This window comes from Herpailurus yagouaroundi, unplaced genomic scaffold (genome assembly GCF_014898765.1).
Source record: "Herpailurus yagouaroundi ecotype Mexico unplaced genomic scaffold, PumYag 182, whole genome shotgun sequence".
Taxonomy (NCBI): domain Eukaryota; kingdom Metazoa; phylum Chordata; class Mammalia; order Carnivora; family Felidae; genus Herpailurus; species Herpailurus yagouaroundi.
The window spans coordinates 6,927,315-6,948,001 of record NW_024412413.1 but is presented as its reverse complement, the minus strand read 5'-3'; the positions used below and the strand labels follow the sequence as shown (position 1 = coordinate 6,948,001).

The 20,687-nt window shown below is 51.3% G+C and overlaps 1 protein-coding gene across 4 annotated transcripts in view; it reads right to left on the bottom strand.

Moving 5' to 3' along the window:
* Positions 1 to 452: 452 nt before the first annotated feature.
* Positions 453 to 20,687, bottom strand: part of TCF20 (transcription factor 20) — a 112,791-nt gene continuing 92,556 nt past the window's right edge. For 3 of the 4 annotated variants that reach the window (XM_040490660.1, XM_040490661.1, XM_040490662.1), the window contains exons 3-6: positions 15,932 to 16,025; positions 8,120 to 8,169; positions 6,856 to 6,983; positions 1,646 to 1,722 (exon numbers count right to left, since the gene is read on the bottom strand). In XM_040490660.1, coding sequence (XP_040346594.1) covers positions 6,900 to 6,983; positions 8,120 to 8,169; positions 15,932 to 16,025 — 228 coding nt within the window. In that variant the 3' untranslated portion in view covers positions 1,646 to 1,722; positions 6,856 to 6,899. Of the gene's footprint in view, positions 1,723 to 6,855; positions 6,984 to 8,119; positions 8,170 to 15,931; positions 16,026 to 20,687 lie in introns of all 4 variants that reach the window. The other variant, XM_040490663.1, reaches the window with a different exon arrangement.

Below are 20,687 nucleotides of genomic sequence, written 5' to 3'. Positions count from 1 at the left end.
GGCTTGATGGAGCCATTAAAACAGAATTAATCTGCCATTTCTGCGGTCCCAAATTGATGAGCACACAAGAACTCATTTATAATTGCTTATTTCTACTTCACAACATTCCTTCCAGTATTTCTGTTCTCTAGAAAAGTCCATTAACATTGCATTATTTTTTTATAACCTTTAAAATTAATGTTGATTGGAAATCTGTCCTCGTACCGACTTAAGTAAATCTGCCCGTCCCCGCACACTGGCTGACTTCCACCCGCCCGGGCGGGGCCGCAGAGGAGCTTGGGTTTTGTGTCCTTCCAGGCCCCGCTGCGAGGGCCGCGGGGGGCGCGGGGGGCGCGGGAGGCTGGGGCTCGGCTCGGCTGGACAGTCAGATGCAGTGGAGCAAAGCCACCTTTGGGGGCTGGAATGGGAGGAGGAAGAGACGCGTTTGCTTTACATTAAACCAAAAAAGGAAACAAGGTTAAAATGAAGTTTATTATTTTTTGATTTTTTTTTTTTGTTTTTTAAATAAAACTGTTTGTGAAACAGCCATTTTATCCCCACGGCAGAGTGACCCCTGAAAGATGCACTAACCCCTTCTTAAGGCCTTAACAAGATTTTTTTTGTACTTTTTTCTTCTTTTTTTAAAACTCAGATATTTAAAAATTATACCATTTACAAAACAAAACAATACAACATAAAGAATCATGTAGCGTGGAGCTGCTCGCCTGACAGGCCCCCTTTTCCTTTATACAAACGAAAGCAAAAGAAAAAAGGGCTAACTGGGTGTTCCTGGTCAGCCTAACCACACTGATGGCACTCAACAGCCCCTCCCCGTGTGCCGGGTCCTACAACTTAGATTTCCTGTCCCGACCTTCGGCCTGGGGAGGGTGGGGGGAGGGACAGGGTACAGCTGCCAGGAATGCGTCCAGAGGCAGGCCACCCCCTGACCCTGCCTGCCGGGCGCACTTAGTGGGGCGCTCGTGGTTCTCACTGGCCACAGTGACCCAGGACATAGCTGTGACCTTGGGACATCTGCCAATCTCACCCCCCCAAAAGATAAAAATTTTAAAAATAATAAATAAATAGTGTTTCTGGAAATGAAAAAATTTATTTGTGTTTAAACATCATTCCCCCACTCTTGAAAACACGGACCGTCCCCACATCCCCCACCCCCCCCCCCCCCCCCCCCTCCCACTTTGAGACAAATTAACGACAAAGGATGGTTCCGGTGTGGTCTGTCTGCTCTTTCAACCCTGGGTCTGCAGCTCTCTGAACCGGTGTGAGGCAGGCTAAAGATCAAAGCCACACCCCGTCCTTTATGAGACCAGCTTGTTCAATTTCACACTTAAATTTCACTGTTATTGGAACAAATTTGGAGTTCTTTAACTAGAGAATTTTAAAATAGAATCAAAAGGGATAGCGCACCTTTCATTTAAACAAAGTCTTTCCAGACTAAAAATAGATTTATATATATATATTTTTATCCCACCCTTTTAACCCCCCCTTTCCCATCATCCCACCCCACCCCCCTCCCCCCACATTGTCACTATGGAGATCGTGTCCATGGAAACAGCCATTCCAACTTCTTGGGTCTTTCTTTCCTGTGGTGTCACGGTTTGGGTGTGATGTAAGGACTTAGGGAGGAGGTGCTGGCGGGGCAGGGCGGGCGGGGCGGGGCCGCACAGCAGGACGGTTCTGGTTCCATCGCGAGTGTCCACCACCTTCTCATCTCCACAGTCTCACCTGGAAGACAGAACCGACACTGGGTGCCGGGAACCTCCGTGCGGCCCTGCGGCCGACAGTCCCCACTCCGTGGGTCCAGCGGCTGCAGACCCCCCCACAACGGTGCCATCGAGGCAGGAGACCCCCCCAAGACCGGTGGTGGCCAGGAACACAGTTAAAGACGGCAGTGACCCCGCCGGCTGCTCTGTGACTAGACTCTGTGCCCCGAGGTGCGGCTGCCTCCCCGGCGAACGGAAGGAACTGAGGCCAGGAAAGGGCTCCCCAACTGTCCTGGTGGGGGCCGCCCCGGAGCCGGGCAGCTCTTGGGGTGACCCCTGCTCAGGATGCCACCACCAGGGGCCCGGAGTGGGGCTCGGCACTGTGGCGGCCCAGAGCGGTCCTCACAGAGGTGGCTGAGCACCCAGGCGATCTGTGGAAGAACCGCTCACAGCCACAGCTGCTGGCGGTTGACAAGAGTGATACTTCACATGACAAAAGAACACTCTCCGGCCGGCGGCTAAGACAGGGAGGGCAGGGCCAGATCTGAGGCTCCCCAGGCGCCCCCTGCCACGGTTCCTCTTCCAGCCCAGGCTCCAGGCTCAGAAAGATGATCCAGACAACACCCGGGGGCGAGTGGGGCAGTGCCGGGGGCCTCCTCAGACTACCTCACAGGTCACTGTGCGGGCAGAGGTCTGAGAGAGACACGCGGCTTCCGAGGACCAGTGCCGAACAATCAGCGGAAGCCGAGAGTGGCAGAGGCCTCCCCCCGACCTGCTCCCTGCTACTCAGAGTGCCCCCCTCTCCCTCCGACCCCCTCTGGTGCCCCCCTCCAACAAATAACCCCCAGGAAAACCCAGGCGGTGCTGTCCCTTTTCTGTCCTCATACAACTAACAGGCAGGACAGTTAAGAAGGCTATCTGTGTGCAGGAGCCAAGAACCTTCTATTTAGAAGCACCCGAACGTATACCTGCCCTTGCCGAAAAGAGATGCCTAACTGCTTGGCGTAAAACATGGTTACACGGGAAGCCCTTCTGCAGAGACAGCAGGACAACGTCATCCCACTCAGGTGAGGCAAACTCCAGGGCTCCACGGCGACAGCGTGGCTTCCCTAGTTCTGGAGGTGGCCCTGGGCCCCAGAGGTCGCCCCGGCCCTTCCGGCCCATGCTCTGATTGGCCCCCAGCACGGGGAGACTCTCCACTCCGCCCTCTGGTTTTCCTGAGGTGAAGGCCGCCAGGGGAGGGGAGAGAACCAAAGGTCCCGTGTAAAGGTGATGACAAGGGTGGAGCTGATGGGATGACTCAAGCGACAGCCAGAGTGGGGAATCTTGCTGGGGACGCAGGACACCCGTCCAGGCACACCGCGTAAGGCCCTGCGTGTGGAGGGAGGGACAGGGTGGGGTCCCTTGGCACAGCGCTGGGCCTGCAGCCCCAGCCTGTTGGCTGCTCAGAAGAGCAGGCCCCACCCCGGCCCCCAACCTCAGAATGAAGCAGGCCCAGCACCTGGGGTCAGCCTGGCCGGGGTGGGGGGACTCGGCAGGGTGCTGACCTCGGGCTCTGGAGCGCCTGGTAGTCTAGGCAGCCGTGGCCTTTACAGCACCTCCTGCCTGGCTCTGTCTGCCAGCCTTGCTAACAGGGACCTTTCCTCAGGGTCTGATGTCAGACTGCCCTGAATATGTGACCCCTTGAATGTCAGGGGACCCTAACTTCTCAGAGCTATTTCTAAAAAGCTGTTCCTTCGACAGGGAGCACAGGAAGAAAATTCGGGTGCCAGGTACTATGCCAGCAGTTTTACAGGGGTCCTCGTGAGGACACCAAGGCCTGACCCCTGTCTCACGGGGACCCAAAGCCACGGGGGCTGCTGACAGGGGCTGCTGGGACTGGGGCTCCCACCCAGCAAAGCCCTTCTGTCTGGGCCCCGGGACCCTGCCTTCGAGCCTCAGTCACCGCGTGGTCTTGTCCAACCACGTGGGACGTGGCTGAGACGGCATGGTCCCGGGCGGGGAGCCAGGGGCAAACGCCGTGCCAGCTGCAGCCACTCTCTGTAAAAGGCACCTTGGTGTCCGGCTGCCAGTGGACAGGGTCTCACCCTGGGCCACAGCCTTCCCGGACTCCCGCTCTCCTCCGCTCCCACCTTCCTTCCCCTTCAGCATCACCTCTGTGGCCTGGACAGGCCTCTGGCCGCACAGGCACAGCCTGCCTTCCCCAACCTTCTCTAACCGCAGCCAGAATCCATCACCCCAGCCCACCCTACCTGGCCAGTTTCCACCTGTCGGGGTGGGACTGTGTGCCGCCTTCTTCTCTGGGGTGCGTGCCCCCCTCTAACCGACTGCCCGCGTCGCCCTGTGCTAGGGCACAAGTGGGCAGATCCAAACACGGTTCCTGTCCACAGTGGGGACACAGTTTACTGGAGAGGCACATACGCAAGCAAACAAATGATTCCAAATTGGCCTAAGAAGGCTGCAGCCTGGGAAGGAGGTGGTTAGACAGGGGCTCAGGAGGGAAGGCCTCGTGAGCAAGTGACATGGAAGCAGAGACCCGAGATGAGAGGGAGCCTGTCACTGAAGGGGGGGGGGGCGGGGGGGGGGAGAGTACCCAGGCCCAGGGGGATGGCAAGTGCCAAGGCCCCTAGGGAGGAAGTCTGGACTCCGAGGAGCTCACTGGACACTCCTATAGGCCTTTGGAGGCACGGTTAGGGGTTAGCACAGGGTGAGGGCGGGCACCCACCGGCCTGTCGCCCTGCCTCCTGACACTCACAAGTGGGGAAGAGGCGGCCCACTGGGTGACTGTCTGCCCAAGGAGCTTTCCACCCTGGCCATGTTGGCCTGCTGAGGGACAAGTGCAGGTACCTTGTCCCGGAAGGACTAGAACTCCCACCTCTCAGCCCCCCGGGCTTTGTGTTAGACAGGGAGGCACAGGGTCCCACCCAGCCGGGCACAGCAGGCCAGTACCCCACGCTACACTGCACAGACACGTTAAAGACATTTCTTGACCGAATCCTCACAAGGTGGGCCATCGTCATTCCTCTCTTTACAGAAGAAACAGAAGCAGCGGCATTTAGCGGCCTGCCCCTGCTTACATAGCACTTTCTGTGTGAGAAAGGGGGGCACCAAGAAGCAGGACTCATGTACTCCTGTCCCTTCCCTGCCTTGTCAGGGTCACCCATTGATTGTGGCTCTCTGTTCCTAGAAAGGGCCCCAAGATGAAATGTCCTCTGTCTCCGACTACTGGGGTTCCCATACAATCTGTGGAGGGCCACTGCTCTCAACGAGATGGCTGAACTGAGAAAGCGGGACAAGGGTCCCGACTTGTGGGGACAGCGTATGAAGCAAATCATTTCAGGTGGACAAAGCTGGACCCCACACCGATGGGCCAGGCCGTCACCACTCAGAGCTGCAGTGTCTTTTGTGCACGTGGGAAGCACACACCGACACTGAGGTCTGAATGCTGAAGCTTCCTGCTCCACGCGGGGGCCGAGGGCTACTGGCTGGCAGGGCCCAAGGCTGGCTGGAGAGGAAGCAGTTGATGAACGAAATTAAAATTCCCAACTGGAGTTCTGCTCACCAGGCCCAGGGCTCAGACTTCCTTTTTTTGTTTTTATCCCTCTCCAAACATGAGCTGGGATTCTGGGACAAAAACAAAAGGCACTTAGCACCAACTGGTTCTTTCCCTAACCTGGTCATCCAAGGGCACTTCCAGAATGTTCCTTGTGGCCCCTGTAGCATGTGGCTCTGCCCGGCAGCCAGGCAGTGGAGTTGACAGGAAGAAGGCAGAGCCCAGGCACAGGACAAAGGCCAACAGAAACAAGCTGGAAAAGCAACCAGCCTGCTGTCTTGCCCCAGGGGCTGCTCGGTGGGGAAGGAGGACGGGAACAGTGGCCTCGCTGCATTCCAGAAACCGGGGGCTGCTGCTAGCAGCAGTGTGCTCATTTGGTTCCTGAGACCCAACCACCTGTTCTGCTCTGTCCCTTCCATTCCTCAGCCCCCTCCCTGGGAGAGGAAGACAGGCCTAACTGCAAAGGCCTCACTTGACAGCCCCCTCGAGAAAGCACCACAGGCCTCCACAGCCCTGCAGCCTCCACGGCGGAGCAGAGGGGGCTTCTCTGGAATTCTGTACCAGGACCCACCTGAAGAACGAGGACTTCTCAAAGGACAAAAACCGCCACTGTCTGAGACAAATTCTATTTTTTTCCTCAAATTACTGTTGGGTATTCCAGAGAAAGGTGGAATCTGCCGGTTGTAACAGGGGGAGGAAACGTGCCACAGACTAAGCGCACCTGTGTGTGGCTCTCAGACGCCGGGAGTCAACACAGAAGCCCTTCATTTGAAGAGAAATAATCCCTTAATGAACATTTCTGAGACAACTGGCTCCCCCCACCCCATCCTATAGGAGCAACCACCTCCAATTACATTTTGGCTTTTCTTTTTTTCTCTTTATGGTCTCTTTTGCTCAGTCCTCAGTGACTCCATGTGGGGGGGGGGGGCAAGGAAGCCAGTTGGGGAGGAGGGGACGCCCGTTGCCTCTGGGGACGCTGGTCCTCTAATCCCGTTTTCACAGATGCACGCCGCCCTGACCACGAGCCCGGACACACTCGCAAAAAGCATAACTCAATCTCTTGAGGTTTTTAGGAGTAAAATTAAATCGGATGCTAAAGTCTCCTAAATCTTTGAGGGGATTTTCCTTCCCTTTGTACTTTTGCGCAAAGGAGTCCTTCACAGTACTTGGGGAAAGAGATTTCAAAGAACAAAACTGGGAATTTTTTTGTTTTTCAAAGGAAAAGCCACCATAAGCTTTACAGAGAGGGAATAAATAAAAAAGGACAGCCCCCCGGCTAGAAGCATTTCTGAGTCGGACACAGGGGGTGGGCTGCTGGCAGGGTCTGTCCCAGAAGCCTCCGGGAGCACCACACATGCACGCGCGTGCGCACGGCGTGACTTCAGCTCGGTCTCTGTGAGCTCCGACGGGCAACGGGACAGCCTCAATCACCCCTCCTCGGGCTCCAGGGAAGCTAAGCGACGGACGGGGAGACGTTCTATCCACCTGGTGTCAGCCGTCCACGTGATTAAAGGCCTGGGTGCAGCCGGGCCTGGGGCGAGCAGGAGGGCAGAGGCCATGACACCCACCGGGACTCTGGCAGGGGTGCCGGCCCCGACTCACCTGTGCTTGCTGTACTTTCCATTCCCACGAGCACTCTGCCCCCCTCACCCCCGCTCCGACTGCTCTGTGCTGAGGCTGCCTTTCGCTGTCTTGTTCTGCAAGGGGGGGAGGGGGAATGGGAGGGGAGGCTGACGCCGGCAAAGCCAAGGACACGAGACAGGAGGGACAGAAGAACAGTGTGGGGGTCAGGGAGGGCAGAGGCGAGGAGAGGAATGGCACATGGAAAAGGAAAGAAAAAGCAAAGAGTCAGTATTGAATGACAAACAGGAGATATTCAGACAGGGTTTTCTAAGACAAAATGTGATCATTAGAGAAGTTTAAAAAATAAAAAAAAATGCAAATTAACTCGAAGAGAATACCATAAGATCCTAGGATCCATCTCTGGAAGTAAACTTTTAAGGAAAAGCCAGAGTAAGCATCTTTCAGAAGTGTTTTGAAGGCAGACTGTCAGGATGGCTTCTCAGTTCGCTCTGGCCCCAGTCGGAGACTGAAGCCTGTGAGCGTCCAGTGACCACCAGGTGTCAGTGTGACCTCAGCCAGAGGACAGCACGGCCGCTGCAGGAGCTCCAGGAGGCGACAGACCTTGGCCGCAGCCCCCATCCTCTCCAGGGCTTCCCCGCACCCCCCTCTGCACCCTCCCTCCCTCCTCCCCCACACGTACTGGCTCAGCAATGGCCCAGTCACCCCAGATCTTCCATCATTTCCTAAAGGGGCCACCAAGAGAGGAGAGACGCCTCTTGAATGATGTGGGAAATCAGGTGGCGGCGGCCCACCAACCACACCACAGGTCGCGCTTCCGCTGAGTGAGGTAAGATCTAGAAGAGACTGAGTTTCCCAGCAAAGCCCTGGAGTCAAGTCTTATTTCTTTCAGTCTGGGAAAATGCCTCTGATTATGCACCAAGGCCTACAACCAATCTTACCTTGCGCCAACCTGTGAACTGGGGTTCCATTAAACTAAAATGGAAATCAGTGGTTTTATTGAGTTTCATCTTTGCATTTCTCTTAACAATCAGATACACACCTTCTGCTTCCAGACATCTCTCCCAGCCTCCCACACCACATGGGGGGGGGGGGGTGTCGCCCCAGGGCACAGGTCTCCCTCCTGCAGGGAGAGACCTCCCCCAGAGAGCACAGGGCCTCTCTGCCCTCCCAGGGCCAGGAGCGGACCAGAGTCCGATCACAAGGGTTCTCCAAATTCTGGTCTGTAGCTCGTGCAGAACCCCCCCCCCCCCGCAGCCTGCCGGGGGCACTAGCTCTGACTCACCTTGTGCTTGGGGCACCTCACCGAGAAGTTCTCCTCATGTAGCAAACAATCTGCAAGACAGAAAGGGGCAGTCAGACAGCTGGCAGACAGCACAGCCCAAGGGGAGTGGGGCCACGCTAGCCAGGACTGACAGGGTCAGACATGGAGATAGGAGACCCCCGCACTGGCGTTTCTAAAACATCAGAAACACCCCCAAATAAACTACGGGACTGCAACATGATGGAACATCAGTCACTTAAAGCCTTAGTGTTTCAAAACAGCCAGTGGTACAGGGAAACACTCATGACACAAAATGGCTTGAAATGCCAGGATACATAAATATAGAAGTACAATCCTAATTTTAACAAAGTGTGTTATATATGCATTTTAAAAAAGAAAGGAAATTTACCAAAATCTAACAGTGCTTCTCTCTGGGCAGCAAGACCACATAGGTGATTTTATTTTATTTTATTTTTTTACATGTTTCCACGATTACACCATATTATTTTAATAATGAGAAACAACCTCCAATAAATCTTATTTTTAAGATCCCTGATTCTAGGCTAAGCCCCTCCCACAGGCCCAAGCTGAAGCTTCCCTGTGAAAACACCCCAAATCCGGAGGCACCTTTCTCCTCTGTTGCAAGCCCTGCCATCTATCACCTTTGCTGTACAACCCACGGAGACACAGGAGAAGTTCCCGACACGAACCACATAATCCACACTAAATGCTTCAGGGGAAAACGAAATCCCACGAGGGGGTTACTAATCCTTGGAGGAAAATGATTCATTCCAACTTTTAACGTGGTGACAGCATCCTCGCTGACAGCAAGGACACGCATCCGCCTCCAGGTGAGTCGAGCTCCGTGGCACAGGGGTAGCGTGTGGAGCGGGGCGAAGAGATCTAATTAATGAATTCGCTCTGCACACCACAGCTCCCGGAGACCGACAGCCAGGTCACCGGTGCAAGATGTGATGGCAGAATGTTAATAAATATTGATCGCACATTCTCAGAGAGCTCCCGGGCACCATGGCGGGAGGCAGCCACGGTACTTAGCCTTGTTAAATGTATGATTTAACTCAGGTTTAAACTGAGGTCCAAATTCGCAGCCTGTGTACCCACAGATTTCAGATGAAATAGTAATGAGCAAGGGAACACACAAATGAAAACTTCTGAGGTCCTTGGTATCTTAAACAAACAGAAAAAGACCCTTTCATAATTGGGCCGGGCCTGTCCCATCACTGCCTCCCCCTGGAGCCTCTGAACACCGAGGGGTGGGCAGGCAGCCTCCCTGCTCCCGGGGCAAGCCTCAGGGCACAGGAGCTCCGCAAGTCCGCTAACCTCCGAGCCCTCCCCCTGCAAGCAAATAGCATGGCAGTAAATGAAATGTGTTAATTTAAAACCCACAAGTACATGGCGTGACCAAGGCTCCTGCTGCTCCAATCTGCCAGAGAGCTTATGAACAGCAGGACACAGACAACTGGAGCTCAAGGGAAGCACTTGCTCCTTACCTGGGCTTTAGCAGCGCCGCGTGCTGGCGGTCTCTAGGTTGGGCCACAGAGAAACAAATGGCAGAGCCCACGTGGGGCTCGGCCACCTCGACGCCATAGGGGTTTAGAGAAACGAGGAGGGGGACCACGCTGGCTGGAAACGGTGCCACCCGAGAGGCAGAGGCGGCTCCGTCCGCCTCCCAGCCACGAGGAGTCACCAGCTGTGAGAGACCATTAGTAAAATATGTCTGAAGCTAGGAAACACGTTCCCTCTAAGTTAAAAAGCAGAAAAGAAATAAAGTAATCTAAGTACACACTACAAGCAACTAGAGTTAATGTCAGGTACTTGTGCAAATGCAAGGCTCCTAACAAAATCTGCCAGAGACCACGTCCACCTGTGGCAACATCTCCCGCGCAGACAGACTGCAGACAAACGCTCTCATCTGTGCTTGAGTACCCACAGGCCACCAGGAACCGCCATCACGCTCCTGGCAGGCACAAGAACCAGGGCCAGAGAGCTTAGACACCCGCAAGGGCACGGGGAGCCTCTTCTTGGCTGCCTCGAACCAGCCCTTGCTGGGGGGAAGGGGCGCGGTGAGGCCTTTCCTGAGGTCTCTCAGCAGGCGCCTGCCCTACACAGCCAGCCAGCCTCTCGATTTGTTTTCCTTAAGCCCCTGGTGATATCCCGCACTGGCCAGAGGGCCTGGTCAGCACTTCCACACACTGAAGTCAAAGTAAATGGCTTGCCGGATCATCACACACGCTGGAAAAGACTCACAAGGTTGTCTCGTCAACAAGACGGCTTCCAGACACAAACACCGATGCCCCAGAAGAGGATTCCGCTTTCATTTCTCTCTACGCTCGTCTTCACTGAGATCCTCATGACAAGCTCCTTGGAGCTTCAGATACTCACATGCAGCCACAGCCACCCTGGGTGTGGATGGTAAACTCGAGGAGGGAGGAAAGGAGAGGGGAGGGCTCATGTCCTTCACACGTGCCAGGCTCCGGAAGCTGTCACCGGCTCACCTGCAACCCACCTCAGAGCTAGTTAGTACTTAGATTGGTAAAATCCAGGCCGGGACACGGGGACCTGCCAGTCTCACCCGCCTTGCTGGGCCCAAGGAGGGGACTATCAGGGCAGGGCAAGCAAGGCCTTGGCACTGCTTCTAGGGTGCAGAGCGTGGCCCCTCCAGGGAAGGGCCAGACACCAGTCCGCTCAAGGGCCCTGAACCCACTCTGCGGCAAGATCAAGATCAAAGTGCAGTGGAAGAGCGGCTTCTAAACGCTGCTGCAAGGGTGGCTGCAGAAAGCAAGTTTCCAGCTGGGCCTCCTCCTGAGGGGAAGAGGAAAATCCCCTCCAGGCTGGATTCTTTATGCACAGTAGTTATTAATGTGCTACCGCAGTCCTTTTTTTCTTTTGGTCTTAATTGCTGTGGCTCATTGCATTAACATGTCACTTCTTTTGAAACTAGTGCTCACGTTCTCCTCACTGCATCTCCCTGGAGCCCCAGGCTGCGCCTGTGACGGAACAAGTAGCACAGGACAGCCAACCATGATGTCACTAACGCAGGACCAACAACAGGTGGAGGGAAGCTGTGGCAGCTACAGACCCTCAGGAGAACAAGATTCTGTTTCCGTGGAGATGTCCCCAGCCATAAAAGTTCTCTCTTAGACACGAACAGCTCTGTAAAGGTCTGGGTGGTTCACAGCCAGGCAAAGATGAAAGTGTTCAACTGTTCCTTACAACAAGTAGCAATGAGGGACTCTCCAACCCAGGGACGTATAATTAGGAAGGAAGTCAATCAATGAACGCCTTTCCTGGACACACAGATCCATCACATATAGAACCGAATTCCTCAGGAGACCCTGTGGGATAAACACAAGCATCTATGCCCACAGAGCAGTGTGGCCTTCTGGGTCACTGTGACTCAGGTCATCAAAAAAGACTGATAAATCCCAAGACATGGTCATCCTGTGATGCTGCTTCCTTGGTCCCAGATCTTCACGTGGAGCAGCGGTGAAGCCAGCAGCAGCTGGGGCAACAGCGTCAGGGCCTTGGCCCCACCTGGGCGCCCCCCTGACCCAGGCAGCCCCTCTCTCACCGGATACTCGGCCACCAATTTCTGCCAAACAGTCATGTTCTCAACTCACCTGGGAAGGCCACACAAGACAGGCTCAAACAGAGAGTGACAAATACCATTTTCTTACTAATCTTCAGCTGGTGAAGCAGCCCCTGCTTCCCTGCAGAGTGGCGGATCGAGCAAGCCTCCTTTGCAGAGGAAGAGGAGCCCAGCGCCACTTCCCAGACAACCCAGTCCCGCCGCCGGAGCTTGGAGGAGGCAGTGAACTAAGCCCAGGCTTTCCAGCCGCTACCCACACGGGGACATGTAAAGTTTAAGTTTAAATACAATGAAGTAAAAGAAAAATTCAGTCCCTCATTCCCAACTAGCCACATGTTAAGCACTTAGTAGTAACACAAGGCTTGTGGCTACTATGCTGGAGAGTGCAGATCTAGAACATTCCCATGATGGCAGAGTCCTACCGAGCACCCTGCTTAATCCCTAGAGAACTGCCAGGAGGCAGGCTGTGAGCCTGGTCCCTAACCTGGCTGGCGCCCCAGGGTGCAGACAGGGAGCGCACTCATGCGGGGGTGGGGGTTGTGTACGATGTTATCTGCCTGTGGCTCACTGGATGTTTCTGGGCAAAGCCTCTGTGCAGGAGATCACCTCTCACCTGGCCACTGACTGGGACAGCCAAATCTTACAGTATTCCCCGCACAAAATTATAAACTGCCACAAACTTAATATGTTTAAACATCTTCACTTAAAAACCACGAAGCTTAAACTAGAAAGAGAATGTAACCAGGGGCAATATCATGACAATGAGAAAAGGCAGTGGCTGGCTCTTGAGGGAGAGGAATGAATGGCTATACTCGGGAATATGCTGGACCACAACCCAGGGTGAATGACAGCTCCGACTCAACAAAGAAACATGGAGGGGAAAGGAAGAAAGAGAATGGAAAGGACGGACTAAAACCCAAGATCCCTGAATTGACATCTTAAGGCTGTCTTCTTACTCGCTCTGGCCAAGCAGCGTCCCAGCCACCAGCTGCCCTTCAACGTGCAAATGCATACTTTCATGAGAACTAACTCTGACATAATAAGCATTATCTTTCTGGATCTTTCTGGTGTTCAGCTATGCCTCCTATGGAAACTTGGAAGGAAAATCAGAGAGGGAAGGGAGGAATAAGAGAAGGACTTGTGAGGCAGAGGGCCTGCAGCTCCAACAACCACAATGGAAGGAAGCAGCATCCAGATAACACACTTCTCCCCACGTCTGTCGGATTCTACTCTGTGTGCCTCACGCTGCTGTACCTGCTCAGCCATGCCCTCCCCTCTTGCCTGCCAATTCTAAATCAAACCTCACCTTCTGGGGAGAGCGGGGCTGCCTCCATGGAAGGAGGAACTCCTTCCTCAAGCACTCAGGCATAAGAAGCATCCTGCCACTCGCTGCCCTCTCGTGGACCTTCCCCTTTTTCTCCCCCTCCTTCCTGAATGAAAGTACAGTAAAACCTTGGTTTGCGAGCATAATTCCTTCTGGAAACATGCTTATAATCCAAAGCACTTGTACATCAAGGTGAATTTCAAGAACCATTGGCTCAGTCGTGATGTGACATTCGGCGTCACGTACTACTTGTATTGCAAGACACTGCTCACTTATCAAGTTAAAATTTATTAGAAATGTTTGCACAGAACAAGTTACTCACAATCCATGGTTTTACTATATTATGAGGGCCGCTGAGGTGAAGCCCTTAGTCACATGCTCAACAAGTTACAGGTGAAAACGTCCACTGAAAGGACAGGAGTCTAAAAGAAGAGGACTTTCCCAGGCTAAAGCTCTGAGTCAAAATTTAAGGTGTCATTGGGGCACTTGGGTGGCTCAGTCGGTTTAAGCATTCGACTCCTGATTTAGGCTCAGGTCATGATCTCACAATTTGTGAGATCACGCTCCGCACTGGGCTCTGTGCTGACAGCGCAGAACCTGCTTGGGATTCTCTCTCCCCCCCCCCCTACTTGCACTCTCTTTCTCTCTCTCAAAAGTAAATAAATACACATTAAAAAAAAGTTTAAGGCTTCTGGGGCGCCTGGGTGGCTCAGTCGGTTAGGCGTCCGACTTCGGCTCAGGTCATGATCTCACGACCCATGAGTTCGAGCCCCGCATCGGGCTCTGTGCTGACAGCTCAGAGCCTGGAGCCCGTTTCAGATTCTGTGTCTCCCTCTCTCTCTGCCCCTCCCCTGTTCATGTTCTGTCTCTCTCTGTCTCAAAAATAAATAAACGTTAAAAAAAATTAAAAAAAAAAAAGTTTAAGGCTTCTGCATCACTCACTGGATGGAACTTTCTGGACGAAAGTTTCCCCTTCTTTCAACAGTTACGACACTGCAAAATACTTACTCTGATCACATCAACAGACATGGAAAAAGGAAAAACTGCAGTATCCTTTCATGATAAAACCACTAAACAAACTAAGAATAGAAGGTAACTTCCTCAGCTGCATCAAGAACATCTATGAAAACCCCATAGCTATCATCACATTTAATGGGTCAGAAACAAGGCACGGATGTCAGCTCTTGCCATTGCTACCCAACATTATGCTAGATGTTCTAGCCAGGGCAATTAGGCAAGAAAAAGAAATAAAAGGCATCTGATTGGAAAGGAAGAAGTAAAACTACCCATTTGCAGATGACATATCTTGTATGTAGAAATCCATTAAAAAACTATTAGAACTAATCAACGAGCTGAACAAAGTTGCAGGATACAAGATCAATAACAAAATCAAGTGTGTTTCTATACGCTCACAATGAACAATGTGAAAATTAAATCAGGGAAACAATTCCACTCACAATCACACCAAAAATAGTAAAATACTTAAGAATAAATTTAACAAGTGTAAAACTTAAACTGTGAAACTATCTCGTCTGGTCATGAGTTGGAAGACATACTACTGGTTAAGATGGGAAAACCCCCCAACTTTACCTGCAGATTCAGTGCAATCCCTAGAGCTCCAATGGCTTCTCTGTACAGAAACAGACCAGTTGATCTTAATTAAAATTCACAGGAAAGAGTAAAGGACCCAGAATAGCCAAAACAATCTTGAAAAAAGGAATAAAACTAGAAGACTCCCACTTCCCAATTTCAAAATCTACTACAAAGTTACAGTAATCAAGACTTCGTGGGACTGGAGAAAGTCCAGAAATAAGCCCATCCATCTATGGTCAACTGGTTTTTGACAAAGTTGTGCCAAGATCATTCCACGAGGAAAAGAACAGTCTTTTCTACAAACGGAGCTAAGACAACTGAAATCCACATGGAAAGAATGAAGTGGACTCCTACTTCACACCATATATAAAAATTAACTCAAAGTGGATCAAAGACCCGTGTATGAGCTAAATTCTTAGAAGAAAACATAGGCATGAATCTTTGTGATTCTGGATTAGGCAACAGTTTCTTAGATATAAGAAAAGGCAGGGACGCCTGGGTGGCTCAGTTGGTTAAATGTCCGATTTGAGCTCAGGTCATGATCTCACTGTACGGATTCGAGCTCCACATCAGGCTCTATGCTGACAGCTCGGAGCCTGGAGCCTGCTTCGGATTCTGTCTCCCTCTCTGTCCCTCCCCCGCTCACGCTCCGTCTCTTCCTTCCTTAAAAATAAACATTTAAAAAAAAAAAAGTGAACAACCACCTAAACACCTAAACGTGCATCGACTGTTAAATGATAAATAAAATATGGCCTAAAATATGGGGTCCTCAAAATATGGTTTGGCAATAAAAATGAAGTAGTGACACGCGTCACAACATGGATAAACCTGAAAAACATTATGCTAAGGGACAGAAGCCAGTCATAAAGAGTATGTACGGTATGATTCCACTTCTACAAAATGCCCCAGAACAGGCACATCCATCACGACAAGAAGTAGATCAGTGGTTGCCAGGGGCTGGAGTGGGTGGAGGGCGAGTGACCGCTAACGGGTAGGAATTTACGAGGTGATGAAAATGTTCGAAAACTGATTGTGGTGATGGCTGCACAATTTTGTGGATCTACTAAAAACCACTGAATTGTACACTTAAATAGTGAATCATGTGAATTATATGAATAAAACTGTTATTATGACCCCATTTCACTCCTTTTTATTATCCTCTCTGCATTCCTTTAGAGTTGACAAACAGAACAGGGTCAGAAGTGACAAAAAGAACTATAAAGAGAGGAAAGAAGGCAGGGAAGGAACCAAAATGTACATCCCGCCCTTCAGATGCTCTGGATAAGGGTACGTAGTCCCGTCTTACCTGCGTCAATGGCACACGGGTAATGGTATCGGAAGGAGCAGCCTTTGTTGTAGCAGCCCAAGGTGGCACCTGCCTCCTGGCAGTGGGAACATTTCTGGAAGGAAAGAAGTGCACCACATCAGCATTCCAGAGTCACCCTCTCCTCCAGGCCTTCCCTAAACCCCATCTGTCATACCTCAGTATGTCTCTGTGGTTACAGGTCTGTGGTGGGGGTGGGGGTGGGGGTGGGGGGGTGGGCTGGTCAATTGCTAACCTGCCACCCACTGACCACACGGTGGAAAGGATCCAGCAGGAATGTTTTAGGCCAGGCCTCACAAATGTCCACAAACAGACCAACAGAACACCGCGGTGGGGCAGGGTCCCCAGACTCGCCTATGGTGCTCCTCCTGCCCACCCACCCACACACATGCTTGCCCGTCCTTTCCTCGTTCCTGCCGCATCCTAAAATGCCAGCTCTTGCCTGTTTATTTCTGCTGTGAAAGTCTGGGGTAGGAGGAGAGGGTAAGATAGTAGAGTTATATATAAACCTTTTAGAATTAAAAGTGGAATTTGGTTCCCAGTTCTTGTATTTGTAAGATTTTATTTTTATTCTACTTTATCCCAAATGCCCAATACAAGTATATTTCCCTTTTCAAAAAAGATGGGCTCCTGTGTGCAAATGGTATTTTTATACACAAATCCTATTTTAAATGCACTAGGAAACCTGCCACAAATTTCTGGCTAAGTGAGACACTATTCTGTAATTGAGATGCTCCCCCTTACATGGGCAGGTTTCCTTAAAGCGGGGCACATCTCTATCATCCTGTGATGCGGCGGCTGTGAGCTCTCAATCCTGTCCGCATAGGAAATGTGACCTATCAAAAGTCATCGTTATTTGTAAAATTCAACCAACTTGGCCCTACCGAGAAGGATGCAGACTCTTCAGGTGGCTGAGGCACACCCCGATAAGGCTACCTGCATGGCCCAGACACTTGTTCCTGATTCTAGGAAAAGTACCATGAAAAAGTTCTCCCTCAGCAGTCATACTTGTGGAGAGGAATGGCTCCCCACACATGCCCTCGTGCTCCCTGAGACAAAGTGCCTCAACGGCACCCTTCTCCCTCTTGTCTCGTGCAAAGGCAGGGCCCAAGTGGCAGCCTCTCAGGGGACAGTGTGGTCCCCAGATCTGCAGCAGTTAGGACCGCCTCGCCAGTGGGAGGAAGCTCGCCTGGATGGTGCCGTGGAATGGGTGGGACGCCCGGGACACCCCAGCACAGAGTGGCAGGCCCAGGACCAGGGAGCCGGATCAAGCTTCCCTGGTGCTGACGCTACAACCACACTAGCGCCAGCGACCGCAGAGCCCAAGTGCCCCCTATGCAACGGGTGTCCCTGCGTGCCACTGACGCACACCAGCTCAGTCAGCCCCGTCACCTCCCCACTCTCCCTCCAGATGAGGTGCCCGAGGCACCAGAGAGAGTGCACTCGCTCCGGCTCAGAGCAGATCCGGGCTGACCAACCCTGGCATCCTCCAAAGACAAACTTGGCTGGAATAGGGTGGTAAGACAGGTCTTTCGGGGGCTCTGCCTTCCTCTCAGGAGACCAACATCTTTCTGAGTGCCGGTGATCAGTAAATGTTTGCCCTGTGCCCTCGCACCCTTGCCAAGGCACAAAAGATTACTCGGCCTGGAATAAACCAAGGGCAGCTTGTAGCATTCTGAGTGGCCCGGGACCGTACCTACCTTTGTCCGTGCCACAGAGCACCTTCAGGACAAAGGGAACATGGCTGATTGGTCAGGGGCCCTGCCCGCAGCAACTCCTGCTGCCTCACCTCTGACTCCAGGAGCCCCCAACAGTCAGGTATCCAGAGCGCTTGTGCTCCAGGCCCTCCCTACCCTGGAGAGTGAATCTCAATCAGTGGTGGTCATTTACAGGTGGGTGCAGCAAGCATTTCTGGAAGGCAAGTCTGCAGTTTAAGGAACTTCTAAGGAAGTTTCACCCCTCTTAAAAAGGGACAAGAGGCAGGAACAGGCTGTCTGCTCACTCGGCCTCCGTGAGGATGGGATGGTAAGATCTGCCGCCATCTTCATATCACCACGAGGGGACAGCTGTGAAGATAAAGCCCAAGCTGCTGAGGACAGCAAAGTGACAGGGTGGAGGGAACCTGGACCTCTGAGACCCTGCTAAGGATTACATTAACTAGGTCAGGGACCATCCCATCTCCAGACTGTTAAGGGGGAGGACACTTAAAAAAAAATCACTTTTGGGGCACTTGGGTAGTTCAGTTGGTTAAGCGTCGGACTTTGGCTCAGGTCATGATCTCGCGGTTCGTGAGTTTGAGCCCCGCGTTGGGCTCTGTGTTGACAGCTCAGAACCTGGAGCCTGCTTCTGATTCCGTGCCTCCCTCTCTCTCTCTCTCTCTCTGCTCCTCCCCTGTTTGCGCTCTCTCTTTCTCTCAAAAATAAATAAACATTAAAAACTTTTTAATAAAAAAAAAAAAACAAAACAGACATTCTACACAGACCCCCTTTGAAAAGCAACCTGGAGAGCAGGATTTGTCATCACCCAAGTTCACAGACAGGAAAGGGAAGCAATCAAGCTTGGATGTGAACAAGGTCCATTTCCTTTCTACCTCAGCACATGACTCTGTCCCCTGCAGCCCCTGCAGGGCTTCTCAATGCTCCCTGCCCTGAATCAGCCCACAGACCACAGGTACTATCTTTTGCATAAAGAAAGCAAACTCACCACTCATCAATGATGATACTTGTTTCTTTCAGTTAAAAAGCATAATTAATTTACTATATTGCATCCAGAGGAGAAAGATTCCGTTATGGTATACTTGGGTCTTGAAGAAAGGACATTAAAGAGTTTGTTTTGTATGTATGTATGTATGTATGTATGTATTTCAGTGGTTTTCAAAGTGTAGTCCTTGGACCAGCAGCATCCAAGCATCACCCTGGAACTTGTCCGAAATGAAAATTTTGGGATTCCGGGAAGACGTTGGAGTAGGCAGGACCAGGAATCTGTCTCCCTACCTGGTCGACAACTGAACTGGCCGAATCTGTCTGATAGAACTATTTTGGAACTCTGGTGTCTGTTGTAGGCGTGCAACTTTCAGGGGAAGACTTGGGTGGTAAACTGCAGCTAATTTTGGTCAATTCCAGCTCCTGGCACAGTGGCTTCCATCTCCCGTTCACAGCCAAGCTCCAGGCAGCTGTGCACACGATCCTGGAGCAGCTTGCACATAGCCTGGGGGAGCCAGGGTGGGCAAAAAGAAACCCATCCTCCAAGTATCAGTGTATTGGGGGGAATCTCTGTTCTGACTCATTATTGCTTCAGATCACAGAGGTGCAGATGGAGGTGGCCAACCACGCTGTACCTCCCCTTGACTGTTGTAAGCCCCTCCCCCTCAGGCTGAAGGGACTTCTAGGAGATTTAAAAGGCTGGCATCCTCTCCTCACCATTTTTTGCTTTTTTCCCTTCTAGGAGCTAGACATTAAAGAGTAGGATGTTAAAAGAACAGCTATATACTTGGGTGCAATTAGAAAGTGACCCATGTGTTCCCACGGAAAGGCTTAGTAAAGACCTGAGAAGGCTTGAGTGACACCTCAAGCTGATCCCAGACACAGAAACAACATACAACAATGGAAAACAAACAAACAAACAAACAAAACCAAAACAATTAACAACCTCCCAAAAAGCAAAGTTTGGGGAAGGGGGAAGTATGATTTTCAGAGTGATCACATTATTAAATTCAAATTTCCAGTGTTCAACAAAGAAATCACAAGACATACATAGAGACAGGAAAGGCCAGTCTATTTGAAGGAAATAAATTAAACAACAGAAACCTTCCCTGAAAAAGGCCTAACGGCAAGTACACCAACGACTTTAAAAGAACGGTCTTAAAAATGCTCAAAGAAAGAGAAAGCTAAGAACACAATGTGTGAACAAATAAAAATAGCAGTAAAGAAGCAAAGAAAACCTAAAAAGATACCAAAAGAAATTCTTAAAGCTGAAAAGTGTAACTGGAATTTAAAAATTCACTAGAGGGATTCAAATGCAGACTGGAGCAGGCAGGAGAAAGAATCAGTGAACTTGAAGATAGGACGATGGAAATGATGGAGTCTGAGAAACAGGAGGGAAAAAAAAAAAAAAAAAGACTGAAGAAAAGTGAACAGAGCCTAAGGGAAACCATTAAGTAGACCAACAGGGGCAGTGAGGGAGTCCCTGAAAGAGAAGAGAGTGGAAGGGGCAGAGACAATTTTGGAATGGCTGAACATTTCTTAACTCTGATGAAAGACATAAATATAAACATCCAAGAAGCTCAATGAACTCCAAGAAAGATGAACTCAGAGACCTACAGTGAGACACATTACAATCAAACTTTCAAAAGCCAAAGAGAGACTCTTGGGAGAAGTAAACCATCACAAGCAATCCTCTCTGTATGACTACTTGCAGATTCCTTATCAGAAACTTTGGAGACTGCAAACAGTGGGCTGATACATTCAAAAATCTAAAGAAGGGGTGCCTGGGTGGCGCAGTCGGTTAAGCCTCCGACTTCAGCCAGGTCACGATCTCGTGGTCCGTGAGTTCGAGCCCCGCGTCGGGCTCTGGGCTGATGGCTCAGAGCCTGGAGCCTGTTTCCGATTCTGTGTCTCCCTCTCTCTCTGCCCCTCCCCCATTCATGCTCTGTCTCTCTCTATCCCAAAAATAAATAAACGTTGAAAAAAAAATTAAAAAAAAAACAAAAAAACAAAAATCTAAAGAAAAAAAAAAACTA